The sequence below is a fragment of the Mustela lutreola genome, chromosome 17, assembly GCF_030435805.1.
Source record: "Mustela lutreola isolate mMusLut2 chromosome 17, mMusLut2.pri, whole genome shotgun sequence".
Classification (NCBI taxonomy): domain Eukaryota; kingdom Metazoa; phylum Chordata; class Mammalia; order Carnivora; family Mustelidae; genus Mustela; species Mustela lutreola.
Genome location: NC_081306.1, coordinates 38,757,553 through 38,778,621, shown reverse-complemented (window position 1 = coordinate 38,778,621; position 21,069 = coordinate 38,757,553). Strand labels below are relative to the sequence as shown.

The 21,069-nt window shown below is 43.5% G+C and overlaps 1 protein-coding gene across 3 annotated transcripts in view; it reads left to right on the top strand.

The window, feature by feature from the left end:
• Window positions 1–21,069, top strand: part of USP42 (ubiquitin specific peptidase 42) — a 70,401-nt gene that overhangs the window by 3,955 nt on the left and 45,377 nt on the right. The window contains exons 1-2 of one of the 3 annotated variants that reach the window (XM_059155275.1): window positions 15,127–15,262; window positions 19,637–19,886. In XM_059155275.1, the coding sequence (XP_059011258.1) occupies window positions 19,646–19,886 (241 nt within the window). In that variant the 5' untranslated portion in view covers window positions 15,127–15,262; window positions 19,637–19,645. Of the gene's footprint in view, window positions 1–15,126; window positions 15,263–18,054; window positions 18,504–19,636; window positions 19,887–21,069 lie in introns of those variants that run through there. The other 2 variants (XM_059155276.1, XM_059155277.1) reach the window with 2 other exon arrangements.

Here is a 21,069-nt window from a genome sequence, read left to right as displayed (position 1 = left end):
CAGCCACTAAGCAGAGGCTTAACCAAGAAAAAAGGTCACCAAAACAGGCTGGGATGAGGTTCTGGCCCTTTAACTTAGACTTATCCCATCCTTTCCCAGTGCAGGAGCAGTCTTGAAGGCAGCCACCATTCCCAGGGTGGACAGCTAGTCCAGAACTTCAGGAGACCTTGATCTGAAGGAATTCTGTCAATCTGTTTTAACTTGCTTATGGGTTCCTTGAAGAACTGACACAAGGGACCTGCCTTTGTTCTTCCTAATTCAGAACTCTCTCAGGGTGGAAAAATGGCCATGGTTACAGGGAGGATGTTCCTGGCAAAGAATGAAAGACAAATGGATCGGGCACCTGGGTGGCTCAGGGGGTTAAGCCTCTGCCTTTGGCTCGGATCATGATCTCAGGGTTCTGGGATGGAGCCCCGCATGGGGCCTCCCTGAGCCTGCTTCCTCCTCTCTCTCTTGCCTGCCTCTCTACCTACTTGTGATCTCTCTCTGTGTCAAATAAATAAATAAAATATTAAAAAAAAAAAAAAGAAAGACAAATGGACAAGCCACTGCTGTCTGGGGCAAGAAATAACAGTTGAGATAAATAATAGACATACTGAAAGGTAGGGAGGAAAAGCTAGAGAGAGAGAAATTTGGGGGAAAATGGCTTTTTCTAGAAGTCCTAAAAATCCATATGCATGGCCAGGGCAGGATGCAAGTTCAGGAAAGACTTGGGAAAGATTATAGGTTTTCAGTGCTGTCTGGTCTTAAGACTCCGCATAAACAGGAAGTGAAGACTAAGGCAGAGATGCAAATAGCCTGGCTAATTGTTGAAGGAATGCACCAACACAGAGCCCATCTGCAAAGAACTAGGGAGCCTTTTTTTCTTTCTTTCTCCTTTCTTTCTTTCTTTCTTTCTTTCTTTCTTTCTTTCTTTCTTTCTTTTTTCTTAACAATACTCAAAATATCCATCCAGTTATTAGTGAAAAAGTATGAAGTGTGCAGAGACAAGACAGTATGGACCAAAAAATGGACCAAAAAATGAACAGTGAATAGGGCAAAATCTACACTACTACTTTACTATGTTTCTCCTTTATTCTCACACAATGACCACACTTACAACACTTCTGACCCTATATGTGTGGAATTTATTCCCATGCCTAGCAATTCTGCAACACTACCTCAGCATCCCACAGTTTAACTCAATTCTGACACTATCAGTAGTGTTAGATCTCACAAGTAAGGGCTCACTCTCATGAGACTGCCCTTCCCCACTTCATTTTTTTTTTTAAGATTTCATTCATCCATTTGAGATAAGAGAGCACACAAGCCAGGGGTGGGAACAAAGGGAGAGAGAGAAGAAAGCTCCCCACTGAGCAGGGAGCCTAACATGGGGTCAGATCCAAGGACCCTGGGTTCATGACCCAAGCAAAGATGGTGAGATGCTTAACTGACTGAGCCACCCAGGTGCTACCCCCCACTTGAGATACCAATGGCAATTAGTAGGTCTCCAGGTTACCCAAGACTTCTGCCCACCTTGACTATGAATCAGAGGTTTTTTGACTTCGCCCCACCTTGGATTCACTTATTTGTTAAAACAGCTCACAGAACTCAGGGAAACACTCACTTACACTTATCAGTTTATTAAAGGATATGATAAGGGATACAGATGAGCAGCCAGATGAAGAAATGCATATAGCAAAGTCTGAGAAGGTGCAGAGCACAAGAACATCTGTACACATGGTGTTGGGGTGCATCACTCTCCTGGTACTTAAATGTACTTAAATGTGTTCACCAACCTGGAAGCTCTCTGAGCTGCTGGGATTTTATGGAAGGTTCCTCATATAAGCCTTCCTCATATAGTCATGATCCATTATTAACTCCACTTCCAGCCTCTTCCCAAGGTTACTTTTTCAGATGGTCACCTCCCATCCAGGAGCTCTCCAGAACTCCACCCAGAGTCAACTCCTCTGCTCAGCAGGGTGCCTACTTCCCCCCTCTCTCTTCCTGACTCTCTGCCTACTTGTGATCTCTGTCAAATAAGTAAAATCTTAAAAAAAAAAAAAAAGATGCTCCTACTGCTCTTATCACTTAGGAATTTACAAGTATTTTAGGAGCCCTCTGCCAGGAATGGGGATGGAAACTAAATATTTTTAAAATAATAAATCAAAATATCACAAACAGAAACTATCCCTGAGAAAATGCAGACATTAAAGCAATTGTCTTAACTACACTCCAAGAACTAAAGGAAACCATCAAAAAAAGCTGGGGGCCTGGGTGACTCAGTCAGTTAAGCATCTTCCTTCGGCTCAGGTCATGACCCCAGAGTCCTGGGACTGAGTCCCACACCAGGCTCCCAGCTAAGCTGGGAGTCATCTTCTCTGCCCCTCCCTTGGCTGCTGCTTTCCCTCCCTCCCTCTCTCTCTTGCTCACACTCTCTCAAATAAATAAATAAAATCTTTTTTTTTAAAAAAAAAAGCTGAATAAAACCAGAAGGATGATGTCTTAACAAATAGGAAATCTCAATAAGGAGACAGACATTAAAAAAAAAAAGGAAGCAAATCAAAATTTTAAAGCTTAAATGTACAACAGCTGAAATGAAAACATTTGCAGAGGTGTTCAACAGCAGATTTGAACAGACAAAAGAATCAGCAAATGATGAAAACTGCTCTGATGAAATATTCCAATCTGAGAAGCAGAAAGAGAAAACAATGAAGAAAAATGAACAGAGACAAAGTAACCTGTGGAGCACCATCAAGTGGACTAACATATACAAAATGAGAGTCCCAGTAGAAGAAAGGAGAGTGGAAAGGGGCAGAAAGTATACTTAAAAAAAAAATTATTGAAAAATGCCCAAATCTGATAAAAGACATGAATATACATATTCAAGAAACTCTATGAACTCAAGTAGAATGACTTTGTATTGATACACAGCAAGACACAGGACAAGAAGGACAAAAAGAATCTTAAGAACAAGGAAAGAAGCAACTTGTAACATACAAAGGATCTTCAGTAAGAGTAACAAAAAATTTCTCATCAGAAGCCAGGGAGGCAGCGGACAGTAGGGTGACATATTTAAAGTGCTGAAAAATGACACTTGTCAATCAAAAATTCTATACCTGGCAAAACTATCTTTCAAGAATGAAGGAGAAATTGGGGTGTCTGGGTGGCTCGGCCAGTTAAGCATCTGCCTTTGGTTCAGGTCATGATCCTGGGATCCTGGAATCCTGGGATGCAGCCCCACATCAGGTTCTCTGCTCAAGGTGGAATCTATTTCTCCCTTTCACTGCCCTTCCCCTCACTTGTGCTCTCTCGCTTGCTCTCTCTCTCTCTCTCTCAAATGAAAAAAAAAAAAAAAAGCATGCTCTCTCTCAAATGAATAAAATCTTTTTTAAAAAATGAAGGAGAAATTAAGACATTCCCAAAGAAACAAAAGCTGACAGAGTTTGTTATTAGTCATCCTTCTCTACAAGAAAGGCTAAAGGAATTGCTACAGACTGAAATGAAAGGATACTAGATAGTAACTTGAGGGTATACAAGGAAATAGAGAACACTGATAAATAAAGAACAGTGGTAACTATATATGTAGGCAAATATATAAAAGCCATGATTATTGTTATTATATGTAACTCATCCATTTTCCTGTGTGATTTAAGAGATAAATGCATAGAACAAGATAAATCTATGTTAATGTGAAAAGTATGTACACAGATATAATCTGTGACAGTAGCACTGTAAAGGGTAAGGAATGGCAATATATAGGAACCTATTTGTTGAATACTATTAAAACTAAGCTAGTGTTAATTCAAACCAAGGTGTTACAAGTTTAAGATGTTCATTGTAGTCTTCAAAGTAACTAAGCACAGCTATAGATAGATAAAGAAATGAGAAAGGAATCAGAACAGGACGCTGTAATTAATTAACTACAAAAGAAGGCAGGAATGAAGGAATTGAGCAACAACAAAGATATAACATCCAGAAGAGAGAAAGAAAACTTGCAGAGATTACTTCTTACTTACTTTAAATTTAATGGGTTAAACTCTCCAATTAAAAGAGATTGGCAGAATGAATTAAAATACAAAACCCTAGGGGTGCCTGCGTGGCTCCTCTGTCAGTTGGGCATCCAGCTCTTTGTTTGCGCTCAGGTTGTGATCTCATGGGTGATGAGATCAAGCCCTGTGTCTGGGGACACCTGGGTGGCTCAGAGGGTTAAGGCACTGCCTTTGGCGCGGGTCACGATCCTAGGGTCTTGGGATTGACTCCTGCTTCCAGGTCCTTGCTCGGCTGGTAGCCTGCTTCTCTCTCTGCCTCTGCCTGCCACTCTGCCTGCTTGTGCTTTCTCTCTCTCTTTCTCTCTCTCTCTGATAAATAAGTAAGTAAGTAAGTAAGTAAGTAAATAAATAAATAAAACAGGTTGGAACATTAAAAAAAAAAAGCCCCATGTTAGGCTCCATACTCAGCAGGGAGTCTGCTTGAAGATTCTCTCTCTCCTCTCCTTCTCCCATTTGCACCCATATATGGGCATGCTCTGTCCCTTTCTCTCAAAAATAAATAAATCTTTAAAAATTATGATTTAAATGTAAAAAATACTAAAAAAAAAAGACAAAAGACAAAACCCCAACCTCTATCACACACACAGTTTGAAATTTAAAAAAAAAAATGGAAAATGATATTTCATACTAATAGTAGCTAAAAGAGTTGGAGTGTTATAGTAATATCATATAAAGTAGACTTTATTCTTTTTTTAAGGTTTATTTATTTATTTGAGAGAGAGTTGAGAGAGAGCATGAGAATAGGGTGAAAGGGAGAAGCCGACGCCCTGCTGAGCAGGGAGCCTGAATGTGGGGCCTGATCCTGGGATTCCGGGATCCTGACCTGAGCTGAAGGCAGACACTTAATTGACTGAGCCTCTTGGGCTCACATTTTTCACTCAGGCAAACTTCTTTTTTTTTTTTTTTAGTGTGTATATGTTTTTTATTTGTAAACAACACATTCTCTCTTTTTTAAAGATTTTGTTTAATTATTTGAGAGAGGTCGAGAAGAAAGAGCATGAGTGGAGGGAAGGGTAGAGGGAGAAGCAGATTCTCCAGTGAGTGGGGAGCCCTACACGGGATTCAGTCGCAGGACTTTGAGATCATGACCTGAGCCACAGGCAGATGTTTAACCCACTGAACACTCCAGGCACCCCTAAATAATACATTTTTTAAAAAGATTTTATTTATTTATTTATTTGACAGAGAGGCAGGCAGAGAGAGAGGGGGAAGCAGGCTCCCCGCTGAGCAGAGAGCCCCATGTGGGACTCGATCCCAGGACCCTGAGATCATGACCTGAGCCAAAGGCTCAGGCTTTACCCACTGAGCCACCCAGGTGCCCGAACAATACATTTTTTTAAAGACTGTATTTATTTATGACAGAGGAGAGGTAGCAAAAAAGGGAACACAAGCACAGGGGAGCTGTAGAGGGAGATGCAGGCTCCTGGCTGAGCTGATATGCATCTTGATCCCAGGATGCTGGGACCACAACCACCGAAGACAGACGCCTAATGACTGAGCCACCCAGGAGCCCCTGAACAATGCATTCTTCTTTCTTTCTTTTTTTTTTTTTTAAGATTTTATTTATTCATTTGATAGAGAGAGATCACAAGTAGGCAGAGAGGCAGGCAGAGAGAGAGGAAGGGAAGCAGGCCCCCTGCTGAGCAGAGAGCCGGATGTGGGACTCGATCCCAGGACCCTGAGATCATGACCTGAGCCGAAGGCAGTGGCTTAACCCACTGAGCCACCCAGGCGCCCCTGAACAATGCATTCTTAAACAACAAACTGGTCATAGAAGAAGTCACAAAATAAATTAGAAATTATTTTGAATAAATAAAAAATATTAAAACTTACGACATGTAATGAAAACAAATTTATAGCTATTATGTCTATATTTAAAAAGGAAGGTCTCAAGTTAATTAGCTTACACTTTAAGGATCTAGAAAAAGAAAAGCAAACTAAGTCCGAAGTTAGCAAAGGGAGGAAAAGACAAAGGTTATAGTGAAAATAAATGAAATCGTGAATAGGACAATAGAGAAAACCAATAAAACCAAATTTGGTTACGTAAAAAGATTAATAAAATTGACAAAACTTTCACTGGAGTGACTAAGAAAAAAGGAGAGAAAACTCATAAATAGAATAGAAATGAAGATGGGGACTTTACCACTGATGTTACAAAAAAACAAAAACAAAAATGGGGGGGGTTATATGGGAATATTTTGTACAATTATACACCAATAAATTATATTATGTAGATGAAATGAGCAGAATACCAGAAACAAACAAACTCACAAAACTGACTCCAAAAGAAATTAAAAATCTGAATTTTGTTTTTTATCACGTAAGTGTGTTGGATTTTTTGTCAAAGGCTTTTCCTACATTAACTGAGAAGATCATGTTCCATTAATGTGTATAACAAATTAGAAGATTGAATCAGTAACACAAAACCTCCCAACAAAGAAAATCCAGGACAAGATGCCTTCACTGTGAATTCTACAAAATATTTATGGAAGAATTATCACCAATACTTCTCAAACTCTTCCAAAAAAAAAAAAAATAGAAAAGGAGGAAACATTTTTTATTTCACTCTGTGATGCCAATATTATCTCGATACTAAGGCCAGACAAAAACATCACAAGAAAACTGCAGACTATTCTATTATGAATATAAATGTAAAAATCCTCCAAATGAGATTTATCTCAGGAGTGCAAGGGTAGGTCAACAAGCAGGAAATCTGGGGCTCCAGGGTGGCTCAGTGAGTTTAAGCTGCTGCCTTCAGCTTAGGTCATGATCTCAGGGTCCTGGGATTGAGCCCCGCATCAGGCTCTCTGCTCAGCGGGGAGCCTGCTTCCTCTCTCTCTGCCTGCTGCTTTGCCTTCCTCTCTGCCTCTGTGATCTGTCTGTCAAATAAATAAATAAAATCTTAAAAAAAAAAAAACAAGCAGGAAATCCGTTGGTGCAATGCACCACATTAATAGAAGGGGAAAACCCCCAACCTCCTGGTCATCTTAATTCATATAGAAAAAACATCTGACAAAACTAACACTCTGTCATGGTAAAAACATGCAACAGATTGGTGATAGAAGGGAACTTCCCTAATATTATAAAGAGAATTTATTAAAAACCCACACCAGAAACACAACAAGAGAAAAATAAATTGGGCCTCATTAAAATTAAAAACTTTGGTGCATTAAAGGACACTATCAAGAAAGTAAAACAACAACCCCCATGAGAGAGAATATTTCTCCATCAAATACCTGGTAAGAGTCTAGTAACCAGTATAAAGAACTCTTACAGGGCACCTGGGTGGCTCTGTGGGTTAAGCCTCTGCCTTCAGCTCAGGTCATGGTCTCAGGGTCCTGGGATCAAGCCCCAAATTGGGTTCTCTGCTCAGTGGGGAACCTGCTTCCCCCTCTCTCTCTGCCTGCCTCTTTGTCTACTTGTGATCGCTCTCTCTCTGCCGAATGAATAAATAAAATCATTTAAAAAAATAAAAAAACTCTTACAACTCAACAATAAAAAGGCAAAAAACCCCATTTAAAAACTGGCAAACTAGTTGAATAGACATTTCTCCAAAGATGAATGGCTGACGAGCGTGTGAAAAGATGCCCGAAACCATTAGTCATCAGGGAAACGTAAAACCACAATGAGATATCACTTCACACTCACCAGGAAAAGGAAACAGGAAATCGTAGATGTTGGCAAGGATGTGAAGAAATTGGGATCCTCAACACTGCAGGTGGGAAGGCAAAATGGTGCAGTCACTGTGGAAAATAGCACAGTGGTTTCTCAACTAAGTCAAACATACATTGACCATATGACCTAGCGATTCCACTCCTATGTACCTACCTCCAAGAACTGAAAACAGGTATTCAAACTAAAACTTGTACATATATGTTCATAGCTGCTCTGTTCTGCTCTGTTCAGCAAATGAATGGATAAATAGTACCATAATATTACCCATAAAAGGGAACAAAATACCGATCTAGCCTACAATGTGGATAGATCTTGAAAGCATGCTACGTGACAAAAGCCAAAGATAAGACCATAAGACACCTCATGGCATGCAATTCTTTTATTTATTTAAAAAAAATTTTTTTTTTTTTTTTTACTTGATAGAGATCACAAGTAGGCAGAGAGACAGTTACAGAGAGAGGAAGCAGGCTCCCTGCTGAGCAGAGAGCCTGATGCGGGGCTTGATCTCGGGATCCTGAGATCATGACCTGAGCCGAAGGCAGAGGCTTTAACCCACTGAGCCACCCAGGCGCCCCTAAATTATATTTTTATTAGATGATATTACTAGAGACTGCTTATTCAGGACCTACAAGAGTTGGGTGAAGACCAGAAAAAATATCAGGGATCCCAGACATTGTGGGTCTGTATCATATGAAAAACATATTGTCCCAACCCTCATCCCTGAAGTTCAGATTTTGTAATTCTTACCGGATTTCTCCACATCCCTCATTCGAGTTGTGTATATTTCATAGTTTGTCTTAGGCTTTCTCCCATTTGTTTCTTTCAATATTATAAGCAATCCTACAGTGAACATTCTCTAATCAGGATAACTTAGAGCTTTGTGTCCAGTACAGTAGCCCCATGTGGACGTTTGAATGCAAATTAGTTAAATTAGATTTGAAACCTAGTTCTTCAGGCATACCATGCCACATTTCAAGGCTGAGACAGCTGCTTGTGACTTGTGCCTACTGTGTTAGCACAGTAGGACTTTATCATCATTGCAGACAGTTCTCCAGGACAGTGTTGACTTAGAGCTTTAAGAATATGGGTTCTGGTATGACCTTGCCCAGGTTAGTTAACGTCTTCTTGCCTCTGTTAACTCATCTATAAAATGGAAATGCCCTATAGTGCCTACCTCCTGAGACTGTTGCAAGAACGTGTATAAATCTTTACAAGTAATGTCTGGCCCATAATAACCTCTAACCGTTAACAATCACTAATATAGGGATGCCTGGGTGGCTCAGTTGGTTAAGCGGCTGCCTTCGGCTCAGGTCATGATCCCAGCGTCCTGGGATTGAGTCCCACATCGGGCTCCTTGCTTGGCGGGGAGCCTGTTTCTCCCTCTACCTCTGCCTACCAGTCTGCCTGCCTGTGCTCATACTCTCTCTCTCTAATAAATAAATAAAATCTTTTTTTAAAAGTCACTAATACATTCTTAAAAACTGTCAAGACTTGAGTCTAATATCAGACATCGATTGTTGCTCTTCAGAACAGAGAAACTCTGAGCACTGAGGTAGCCTCTTCCTTGGGCATCCTTTGGTGTGTTCTGCCCTGTGCTGAGAAATTTTTCTGATACAGTTCTGATCAAGTTTCCTTCAGATACTCACCAAGGTGAATTACACATCGAGTTCTCCTTTCCTCTCTTGACTTGCTCTCCCCATCTCTGTTTCTGTGCGTCTCCAGCTCCAAGGGGACCCTCCCAATTTCAACTTGCGATCCGCTTTGCTTATCAGTCTGCAGGGTTCAGTTTCAGTGAGCCCACTGTGAACTTCCCCTCCCTTGGATCTGCCCCCTCCCATTATATTGTTTTCTCCCACACTTCCTTCCTGCAAAATTGGCTCTCAGGGCTCAACCGCTTCATGTAAACATCCTAAAAGCTCACTGAAGGCAGGCACTAACACATCACTTCTCTCCCTGACTTTCAGAGTAGACAGTAGGTGGGTATTTGCTCAATGAAAAGGTGAACTGTTTCAAGAGAAAGGAGCTATGTGTGGTTAAGCGTGGAGAGTATTAACGAATGGCTTTATTGCCCCAGGAATATTCAAACATCTTAAGTGCCACAGGAGTCGTTTCAGGACTAACTGCATTGCATTTGTAAACTTATTTTAATCTCCATACTATAGGCATTTTATTGAGTTCTGGAAAGAATTTCTTTGGGATCAGTTATAGTGTACTTAAAATCTTTACAAAGCAAAGTATAGGGGTGCTTGGGTGGCCCAGTGGGTTAAGCCTCTGGCTTCAGCCTAGCTCATGATCTCAGGGTCCTGGGATCGAGCCCCATGTCAGGCTCTCTGCTTGATGGGGAGCCTACTCCCCCCCCCCCACCACTTGTGATCTATCTCTGTCAAACAAACAAACAAAAAATCTTAAAAAAAAAAAGGGAAGTATGATCCTTCATTCAGAAAAATCTTAAAAAAAAAAAAAAGAAAGAAAGTCCTTTTTAGGCCCTTAGTTATGAGTTTTGGGCCGTGCACATTTTTCAAATTTGTTATTTATTCCTTAGTGTTTTGTTTTAATTCTTGTTATTGTTATTTTTCTAGTTAGATATTGTTAGCATATAGATCTCAATTGGCTTTATTGGTGTGTGATAAAATATATATAAGACGAATTATTTTAACCATTTTCCAGTGTATAGTTCTATGGCATTAAATAAATTCACATTCAGTTGACTTTTTTATATTCATGTTTTAATCAGCCACTTACCTGAAAGCTCTTAACGGGTCTCACATATTTTCGCTTTTTTTCAAATTGAGGTATACAGACGAAGATAAATTTTCTCCATTTTGGTAGAAATATTTTGTGTGGTTTTTGCGGGGGATGGGGGGGGCAGAGAGAGAAACTTCCAGAGCCATGTTTAATCATTGTGTGGGTAGCATACATTCATGTTCATGAATTGGACAGGTATTGATTTCCATTATAAATCTAGGAAGTGATATTTTTCCTTATAGTCTCAACCAGCCAGTTAGATCTCTCAGAGCTTCTCCTTTGAAACCCCAAGCCTGCTGAATCATGTTACATGCTGAACTTTTTCCTTGTTATCAACAGTATCATCAGTGTTCATTTTTACATATTTCCAAGGACAATAGAGTTCTAAGGGTGACAAGTTTACTTGCTTCCAAATAGCGTTTGCTCCTGAAATCCTGGTTTCCTTTTCTTATCTTTTATTTGCCTAGAAAAAAAAATTCTACTTCCTCCTCAAAGACCCATTTCAAGTGTCACCACCTTCATAAAACTTTTCCTTAATATCATCCACTGGAAAGGTTATTTCCAGTGCCTCCCAAGCTTTACCTTCTTGATTTGGAGCATTGTCACGATGTAACTAATTGTGTATAACTCTTTATTCTAAACAAAATGGTCTCTGGAAAATAGATACAGTATCTCCAATGCATGGTTTATTCTGGGTTTAATTTTAATTTTATTTTATTTAAAGGTTTTATTTATTTATTTGACATAGACAGCGAGAGAGGGAACACAAGCAGGGGGAGTGGGAGAGGGAGAAGCAGGTAGCCTGATTCGGGGTTCAATCCCAAGACCCTGGGATCAGGACCTAAGCCGAAAGCAGAACCTAATGACTAAGGCACCCCTATTCTAGGTTTTAAATTAGTATTTTGGCAATACATAAAAGAGTGACTTGGGAGCTATCACCTAAAAATAAACCAGGTCTTAAGACTTGGTAAGTCATAGTCTCAGATTTCCTTCATTGGAGACAGTGATCCTCAGAAAAATCAAATGTATCTTTCCTTGAAAACATTGGGGCTTTAATGTCTTATGTTGGATTGGGAAGAAGGGGGGTGTTAATTATCCGTTAGGATAAAGTTGGCTTTGATAAATTAAACCTTTCATTTCACGAGAGTCCAAAACAAGACCAAAGAACGCAATTAATAAATAAAAGCCAGATTTATATCTAGTGTGTCTGTCCCCAAACAGCATTCTGTGATGACTGTGTCTCAGCCCAAGCTGCCAGGACAAGTCTAGTGACGGTGTCATCTGAGCACTCTTAATAGTGAAAGATAGGTACTCCATTTCTTTTCCCCCTTTTTCCCCTTTGGTACTCTTTCTTTCTTCTTGTTTTGTGGCAAAATATGGTAGGCATTTCTTTCCAATATACCTTATGACTAATCTACTTTTGGGTCTTTCTGTGATTTCTTCTTTGTTCACAGCGATTCTGAGTAAAAGCTGTAAGTGGTAAAGGGTCTGGTTTTGTTTGTTCTGAGGGGCATACTTAGAGCAAGGATTGACTGAGGGATTCTAAATGCTACTCTGTTGTGGCTGTGGAACTCTCAGGGACAGGGCAGACAGTGGTGGAATTAAGGTGGTGCTAGAGAAGTCCTTGACGGTTGTGTCCTTGATCGTCACCCTCCCTGACCCACCCAGTGTTTTCAGGGGCCAGAACTGGTGAATTAAATCGGCATGTGATGGAGACCAATAGCCTTGCACCTTTTATAAGCGTAAGGTACGATACTAATATCCTCAGCCATTCTAAAAGTGACTCTTTTGGCTCTTTTCCCCAACGTTCACAAACACCAGAGAGGTTGAATAAGCCAATGGATGCCCTTCTTCTCATTTCCTATCCCACTTTCCCCTGGGTGGGAGTCTTTAAAAATGGCATGGGGACCAGTGCCTCCTACATCACCTGGGGTCTTGGCGTTAGAGACGCCTTCCTACGACCTTTTCTGATACCCATTGTCTTAAACCAGGCTACCTAGAAGCAGGGCTTGAAAACAGAATTCAGAGGCCTGTGCTGTAGATGCACTGTGCTCTGGGAGAAAGGGCAGGGAGAAAGAGGGCAGGGAGAAAGAGGGCAGGGAAAGGCATCAAGCCAGGATATCATGGAAGACGAACTTGTCTCTGATCCCACTGGGACTTTGGAGCCCTCGCTGCAGCACAAGTCTGGTCACAAGTTGAGGCAAAGACCCCCTTTGTCAGTGGGTCACTGGTGTAGGTTGTAAGGAGGTGGTAGGCATGGTTAACCTCCCTGTGAAGCAGATTGAGCCTTCCGTCAGCCAAGAACAGCTGTCACTAACACTAACAGCTGCAGCTAACACTCAGAGCAGCTGGGAAGGGAATGGGGGTACAAGCCAGTAAAGGGGATCTGGTAGGGCATTTACAGCATCCGTTAGGGGCTCCATAAGTGTCTGGAGGTTCTCAGAAAATCTAACATCACTGTTAACACTTTTTGTGTTTTATCTGTATTGGGAGGTAGGGCCCCTGGGGTGAGTTTGCCTTCAGCATAAAGGCAATGGGCTAAGTAATCCGTGGAGGTCACAAAGTGTGTAAGAACAGAGGCAAACTAAAATCTCCAAACAGCATTGCTTTTGGATTAAGCACCGGTCTGGAGGAAAAGAAGTTTCTGGGGCAAGTTGGCTTACCCCTTCAGCTAAAGCCCCAGCTGTTTGAAGTCGGGGACTTCCTAACATCCTTTGTAATTTCTCCACATATGTTGTCAGTTTGTTATTATAAGCAACACTGAGATTCTTTAGAGGAAAAGCCCCTCTGTTTGCTTTCAAGGCACAGTGTGAGGTGGAGGGGGTGAGTAATCCTGCCCCCAAGAGCCTGTTCTAGTGGAGAATGCTAAGCCTGTTCTAGTGGAGTGGTTTTTTTTTTTTTTTTTTGGTTAAAAAAACTAAACAAAGCAGAACAACTCCCAAACCCTCTTCCTACGTAAGTTGCTCAGGTGCTGTATTAAGAGGCGGACTGCGGGGGTACTTTGTTAATAGAATACTGGATGGAAAATGAAATTAGAAGGCAAACATCTAGTGTGACTTCCAAGGGAAGCATTTTGAAAAACCACAAGACTCGGGTGAATATTAAGAATCTGGCTCTTCAGTTCCTTCTCATTTTCTAATCATCTCAAAGTCATTTGGGGGAAAGGCTAGTAAATTACTGAGTCCATCCCTCTGGCCCTTTTGATCTTGCAGATCTCTTACTAGTGTCCTAAGGACCACAAAGGTGAAATTCCATAACCATTCTTCATCCGGAAGTGAGTTGTGTTAATCCCAAAAGTGAGTACTGAGTTTTAGAGGTTTGGAATTCATCTTTTCCCTCTTTGTTTTCTCAGAATACTTCAACCTTGTGCTCCAAACCCACAACTGATCATTGTAATCACACAGGTGATTTTTCCCCCCATAACAATAGTGAAATGAGTGCCACCATAAAGATATGCGGTCTTGTAGGGGGAGTAGTTAAGATTCTGATGGGGGATTCAAGAAGGGATCCATGAATAAGAGGCACGGGCAGGGCTTCTATAAGCAGATGTTTTGGGGTGTTTGTACGAAAAAAAGCCCGTTATGGCTGGGGTTACAAAGAAGAAAGGGAACTGAGGCTTCAATGTCAGGTGAAGGAGTTTAGACTATTCTGTGGACCACTAAGAGGCTGAAGGCACAGAGGGGAGCAACGCTTGACCTGTGTTACTGAAAGATCAAGAAAACCAGGGAGATCACAGAAAAGTAAGGGTGGAACGGAAGTTGAGATTAGCAGAGCCTCAGAAAGGAGACGGAGAGAATGGATGTGGCGAGAAGATTGCCTCTGGGGAGGGTCGGGTGTGACTTGGTGTTAGGGATTAGACGGGCCGGAAGGGCTCAGGTTAGTGCCGCACTAGTGCCTTGTCCTTAAAGCAGAGAACCCAGCAGAGAGGAGCAGGGTCGCGGAGGAGGGGAAATGCAGCGATGAATTAATTAGCTTTCGGCTCAGTCTCGCTGCGGAGACGTCCAGTAAGTGGCTGGGCGTGTGCATCTGGCACTGGGGAGCCAGAGCTGTCTAGTTGCCCCCAAAGACCGTGGAAGGCTTGGATCTCAGGTGCAATCGTGACGAGCTGGGCCGGGCCCTGCCCTCCTCGGGAGTCAGGTTTCAGATTCTCCCCTTCCCGTCGCGCAGTCTGTTAAGGCTGAGCGCGAGTTGGCGCCCCATGGCTTCGGCGTCCTTAAAGGCTGGGTGGCTAGGCCAAGACACGAACGCCGCAGTCACAGCACCGCAGCGCGCGAGGGAGGCTCTCCCCGGAGTCGCGTCCGTTTCGGGGACCCCGTTCCGCCGCGTCCCGGTGCAGGCCGGTCGGGCGCGGCAAGGGCGGCGAGGGCTTGGTTCCGGGCCCGGCGTCCGCCGCGCGCCTTACGGTCCGCTCCCGCCGACGGCCTGGGGAAAAGACCGCCCCGGCCCGCGCCGCGCGGCTCGGCTCCGCCAATCAGCGCGGCCTTTGCGCCGCGCCCCGGCACTCCAGTGACGCGCGCGCCAGTTTGCGCCGGCGGCGCTTTGACGACGACCCCTCCCGCGCTCGCCTGGCCCGTTAGCTGCGTGCCGCGCCTCTTGTGCGACGGCCCCTGGGCGGCGGCGCGTGCGGGCGCTGCCCTGGCGCGCCCCCTGGCGGCCCGGCGGGGCGCTGCGGGCGCGGCGCTGACCCGGAGGCGGCGGCGGCGGTGCCCGGATGGAGGCACGTCATTGTCCCCCGCCGGGCGGCTGGGCTGTGTGCGGCGGCGGCGGCGGCGGCGGCCGAGGGGGATGGAGCGAGCGCCGAGCCGGGTCAGGTAAGCTCCCGCCTCCTTCCCGCCCGCCGCTGGCCGGCGTGGGGCCCGCGGAGCGCCCCGCTCTCCTCGACCGCAGCTGGCCGGGCCGCCCCTGAGCCGGCGCGGCCCGCGGGGGACTGGCGCGGCCCCTCGCCCGCCGCCCCCTCCGCAGCCGCGGGCCGCCCGAGACCCCGCGGCGCCGGTGGCAGTGCCGCTACCGCCGGCCGGGCCAGGCCGCTGGGGAGGGGGCGGCGGCCGGGGCGGTCGGGCGCCCCGAGAGCCGGGCTGCGCGGGGAGGCCAGACCCCCCTGGTTGCCATGGACACTGCCCTCCCACCCCCACCCGGCCCCAGCCCGCCCCCTCGGCCCGTGGGCCGGGCCGGGCGGGCGGCTCCGGGGCGGCCTGGCCCGCACGGGTCGGCCCGCGGTGGGCGTGTGCCGGCCGCCGGCCGCGGAGTCCGGCGTCCCTGGCCCGCCCGCCGCCCCCCGCGTGGCTGCCACCTCCCGCCCCCGAGCGGCCCTCGGAGCCCGGGGCTCGCCTCCCCACCCCCACCGCACCCCCCAGAGAGACAAACTTTCCCACCCCGCCGCCCCTCCGCGGCACGCCGGTCCCCCTCGCGGGGCCGTCCACCTGGCTCCTCCGCCGAGTGTCCGGGTTCCCCACGCCGGCCGCTGGGGCGGAGCGGGCACCCTCGAGGGGGGAGAGGAGGGGCCAGCCGGCCCCGGCGGCGCGTCCCCAAAAGCGTGTGCGCCTCGGTCCAGTTCTTTATCTTCGGGGCAGGAAGAGCCAACTTACCTGGAGGGGGTCGGGGGAGAGGGTGATCAGTTTCAGATGTTTGAAATGAAAATTTGACGGGACAGAAGTTTTACAATCTAGGACTTTAACCTTGTTATGATGAATGCAGTTGAGATTACTTTTGTTGAATAGCGCTTTTATATTCAGGGAGGCCTTAGCGTTTACTTGTTTATGGGAAAACAAGTTAGTTATTTAAAGTAAATATACTCAGATAACAGTAAAACGTGTTGAGAAACTGTTCAGTTAACACCTCTTCCTCAAGGTAGCAACAGTATTACAGGTTCTCATATGTTTTTGTGGCCTCTCACAATTTTTTAGGACTGCTAAATTTTAAAGATAATTTCACTCTTGGCTCATTCAAAGTGCATTGGGGATATGAATAATCAGTTTTACTTATTTGTTTTTATCTAAGTTTCACTTTCTTTTCCTATCATTGAATCAAGTCCGCACTGTTTGGTTTGTAAAGGTTTAAGGCTAGTCGTTTTATTTACTTAAAAATAATTGAAATCAAGGCTGTATCTTTTTAATGCTTGTGTGTTTTCCACTTAAACAAATGTTGCAAGAACGTGGATTACATTGTTTATGAAGAAGCAGAGTGTATCAGTTTATTTTCCGCAGGCACTGATACTGTTACCTTTATGTGCAGTGCCACAATGTTTAAAACAGCTGTATGCTGATTTTTCAAATGAGAATGAATAATGCATTCTGGTATTTGATAGAACTATAAGGGACTAAAAATCGTAAGACTTCTGAATAAACGATTGCAGTTAAAGCAAACATTTGCGAAGTCCATTAGTCTCATTCCTCCACACACTTCCAGCCTTGATACATGTACTCATTTTTTTCCAAACATGTTTTTGTAACTTTTTGTGTATCATTAGAAGATGCTGAGAGAAATTTTAACTTTTCATTGAAGTAATTTATTAAAAGCCAAATATAATCATAACTGTGATGTTTAGAAGCTTTACTAACAGTAAAGAACATGTAACTTAAGAATCTTAGGTCCTATATAATGTTTGGCTTGCAGAAAGTGTATCTCTGTAGCCAATGTAATTTAGTTTGATCCTCAGTGGTTTTAGGATAAGTAGTCATTGGCCAAATATACAAACGAAGACGAGTGGATGGTTTTGGTTTGTTTTCCCAGAATTATGTTATATGGCTATTGATGATTGAGTTGTATGTTTTCCTTAAATTTTTTTTTTCATTTAAAAGCCCCCCCTTACCCCCGCCACTCCCCAAAGGCAAATGGAACATGTAAAATGGTTTTATTTGGTTGGTTGTTAATGATTGCCCTGAAGAGATGTTTATCCTAGGAAAATTGAGGTTTTTGCTGTTAAATGTTATTGTAGATGAGGCCAAATTAACTTTTTCTGGGGTCTCTGTTTTGGCTTGCTTCTTCCTTTTGCTCCTTCTTCTCTCCCTCCTTCTCTTTTGTTTCCTTATTCTTGCTTACCTCCCCTGTGTTTCATGGTGCAGACTTTATTTGGATAATACAGCTCAAGCTTTCTTCTTGAATGAAGATCCTGTGTCTTAGGTTGACATAAAATAGTTTAATTTTTCCTATTTTATTAAGATGAAATGTCAACTTTTTTTTATTTCTGCATAAGATCCCCCAAAATTCTTAAGGTTGTCCTCTCAGGGCAGGGGGCTATAATCATGCTGTAATTTAAAATTACAACAAAATTGGGGCTTTTGAAAGAACCTTACTGTGAGCAGACTGTATCACAACATTTGTTGAGGTGACACGAATGTTGATATTTATTCTCTGACCTGTCTGTATTGAATATTTTTTCTTTTTATTTTTCTAAGATTTTATTTATTTATTTGACAGAGAGACAGACAGCAAGAGAGGAAATACAAGCAGGGGCAGAGGGAGAGAGAGAAGCAGGCCTCCTGCTGAGCAGGGAGCCCGATGTGGGGCTCCATCCCAGGACCCTGCGATCATGACCTGAGCCAAAGGCTGTCGCTTAACACTGAGCCACTCAGGCGCCCCTGTATCGAATATTTTTTTTAAAGCAAGTTTTAAAGGCTGTTCCTACTTCAAAGTAGGAATGAGATACTGTATACAAATAAGATACTGTATATAAATCACTCAGCACAAGCCAGTGCTAAAAGCAAACCCTGGTTACTTCCTGTCTTCGGGATTCATTCATTTGTTCAGCACATGTGTGGCCGGCTTTCTGTGTGCCAGGTCCGGGCGTAGAAATACAAGTGTGCTGGAGAGCAACAAGTGAAACCGGCCGCGGAGTCGGTGCCCGAGCGCTACCATAGAAATCGGTGGCAGGGCGCTGTGGGAGCCTGCGGATGGGTTCCGACCGGGTCTTGGGGGAGGGATGTTTGTCAAGGAAAGCGTCCCAGAGGGAATGAATTCTAAACTGAGAAGTGATCATTGTGACTGGCTGGAGGTGGAAGGCTGGAAGAGTGTGAGGTGAAAAAGAACAGCATGTGAAGAGCCCAGAGAGTGCAGGTAGGAACGGAAGCTGGGGAGTGTGTGAAGTGGTTCCGGGGCCAGGCCCTGCCAAGTCTGGGTGTTGAGACGTTGTCCTGGGGGGCAGTCGGGGCATGCCTGAGAGAAAGGTTATCTATAGAGTAGTGGCACATTCGCTTTGGTTTTCACTGGGCAGTTTACATTCCTAAAGGAACCCTAGTGACTAGGTCAGCAGCCAGAAGGAACCCTTGCTGGGAATGTTGGGCCTGGTGACTGGTTCCAGTTGCTGACTAGTTTGGGTTATAATGGCTCCATTTTATAGATCCTGTGGATTCAGTGCAATTTCTCATAGGTCTATTATGAAAATTAAGTAAATTAATCTATGTTCAGTGATTAACACAGTGCCCAGCATATAGAAAATGCTTAATTTTCATAATTAAGCATTTGAGAGAGAGTGGTAGCCCCAAGATTTAAAAATAGGATTCTGAGAGAAAATTATAATTACTTTTTTAACACGTATTTATGTTCAAGTTTGATATCAGTAATGTCTTACGGGCTTCATTTAAAAAAAAATCATATATACCAAATAAATGAGCCTCTTCAGAAAAACTTTTCAAATGTGAGACTTCCTATTTAAAACAAAACAAAACAAAACAAAACACAACAATCTATTTCAAACAAGTCATTTTGGACTTTAAGCTCAAAATTAAAACTAGATTTTTCTCTTCATGTAGTTGAGACTTTTCCCTGATGAATTCTGTGTGAATTGAAAATTGAGTCAGATGTATTCGTGCATTTCACATTCTAAGTGGTAGGGAGAAGAAAATATATGGGTTCTTCGTAAATGTTCTAGAATTGGAAACTGAGGTCCCTGATTATAAACTGAAATATGAGACTTTTAGGGGGCTTGGAATAGAATGACAACATCCAGTCAAAACCTTTTATAATTGAAAGTTTTATAATTAAATACTGTTGGAATGTCAGGTGAGCACAGTGCTAAATGTTCCAAAGAAATGATTTCAAACTTAAAAAACACGGCTGTTTTTATTTTACGCAACTTCTTTGACAGTAATTAAATATGGGTAGGATAATTTTCCAAGATCTAATGGTAGATTAAATAGATTACTTTTCTGAATTTCTAAAAACAACTGCATGTGTTTTGTCTTTTGCAGAGTTGAACAATGACCATAGTTGACAAAGCTTCTGAATCTTCAGACCCATCAGCCTATCAGAATCAGCCTGGCAGCTCCGAGGCGGTCTCACCTGGAGACATGGATGCGGGTTCTGCCAGCTGGGGAGCTGTGTCTTCGCTAAATGATGTTTCAAATCACACGCTTTCTTTAGGACCAGTACCTGGTGCTGTAGTTTATTCAAATTCATCTGTACCTGATAAATCAAAACCATCACCACAAAAGGACCAAGGTACTACTTTTTAAAGACAGAATCACTCCAAGAAACTCTTGTGTAAATGCTGTCAGTGGTTGGCATTTTGGGAGGGCGTCATCTTTTGTGAGATCTGTTGACACCCAAGTGACCAGCAGTGACGTTGCCCTACAGGCTTCATTTTCCTGTGCTGCTTGGTCATGATTAGCATGTGTTATAACAGGGTGGATTACTTTTGGTTATTAAAATATTTGTAGTTTCTTTTATTCTAAATTTTTTGAGGGATGAACTTCATTTTGGTGAGATTGAGATGGGCATTTTGTTAACTTGTCAGTTAACTGTAGTTCCCTAAGTAGATGTCTATCTCTGAAAATTTTGAAGATTTTTTTAAAAGTATCTTATGTATTTATTTGACAGAGAGAGAGATCACAAGTAGGCAGAGAGGGAGGCAGGAAGCAGGCTCCCTGCCGAGCAGAGAGCCTGACTCGGGGCTTGATCCCAGGACCTGATCATGACCTGAGCTGAAGGCAGATGCTTTAACCCACTGAGCCACCCAGGCACCACTTGAAGATGTTTTTAAAAATGATTGCCTACCGGGCACCTGGGTGGCTCAGTTGGTTCAGCAACTGTCTTCAGCTCAAGTCATAATCCTGGAGACCAGGGATCGAGTCCCACATCAGGCTCCCTGCTTGGCAGAGAGTCTGCTTCTCCCTCTGGCCCCCCCGCCCCCCATCTCATGTTCTCTCTCTCTCATTTTCTCTCTCAAATAAATAAATATATATATTCAAAAACAAAAACGATGGCCTTTTGACAAATGGCTCTACCCAGCTGTGGGTTTTTTTTTTAGGTTTTGGGTTTTTGGCCAGTTAAAATCATCTGTGGTAATAAAGGTCTTTGAAAGACAGCAGATAATGTAAATGTTACATTTGTTAAAGCTGTGTAAATGTGGTTACATTTTGTTAACTCATCCGGTTAAATGAAACATTGACACTTTAGTTGGTACTTCTGAGATTTTGGGGCTTGAAAGCTTTGAAATGCAAAGAAGATAGATTAGTTCCTACTCAGAACGTCATTTGGCTTAGAATAGTTTGGCCCTCATATTGTTTTGCATCCTCACAGTAAATGTGGTATTGTGATGTGGTGGCAGGTGGTGTGATCCGCTGAAGGTGTTTTGGGTAGGAGGAGAGTTATAGCACAAATTAAACAATTCAGTTGAATGTTA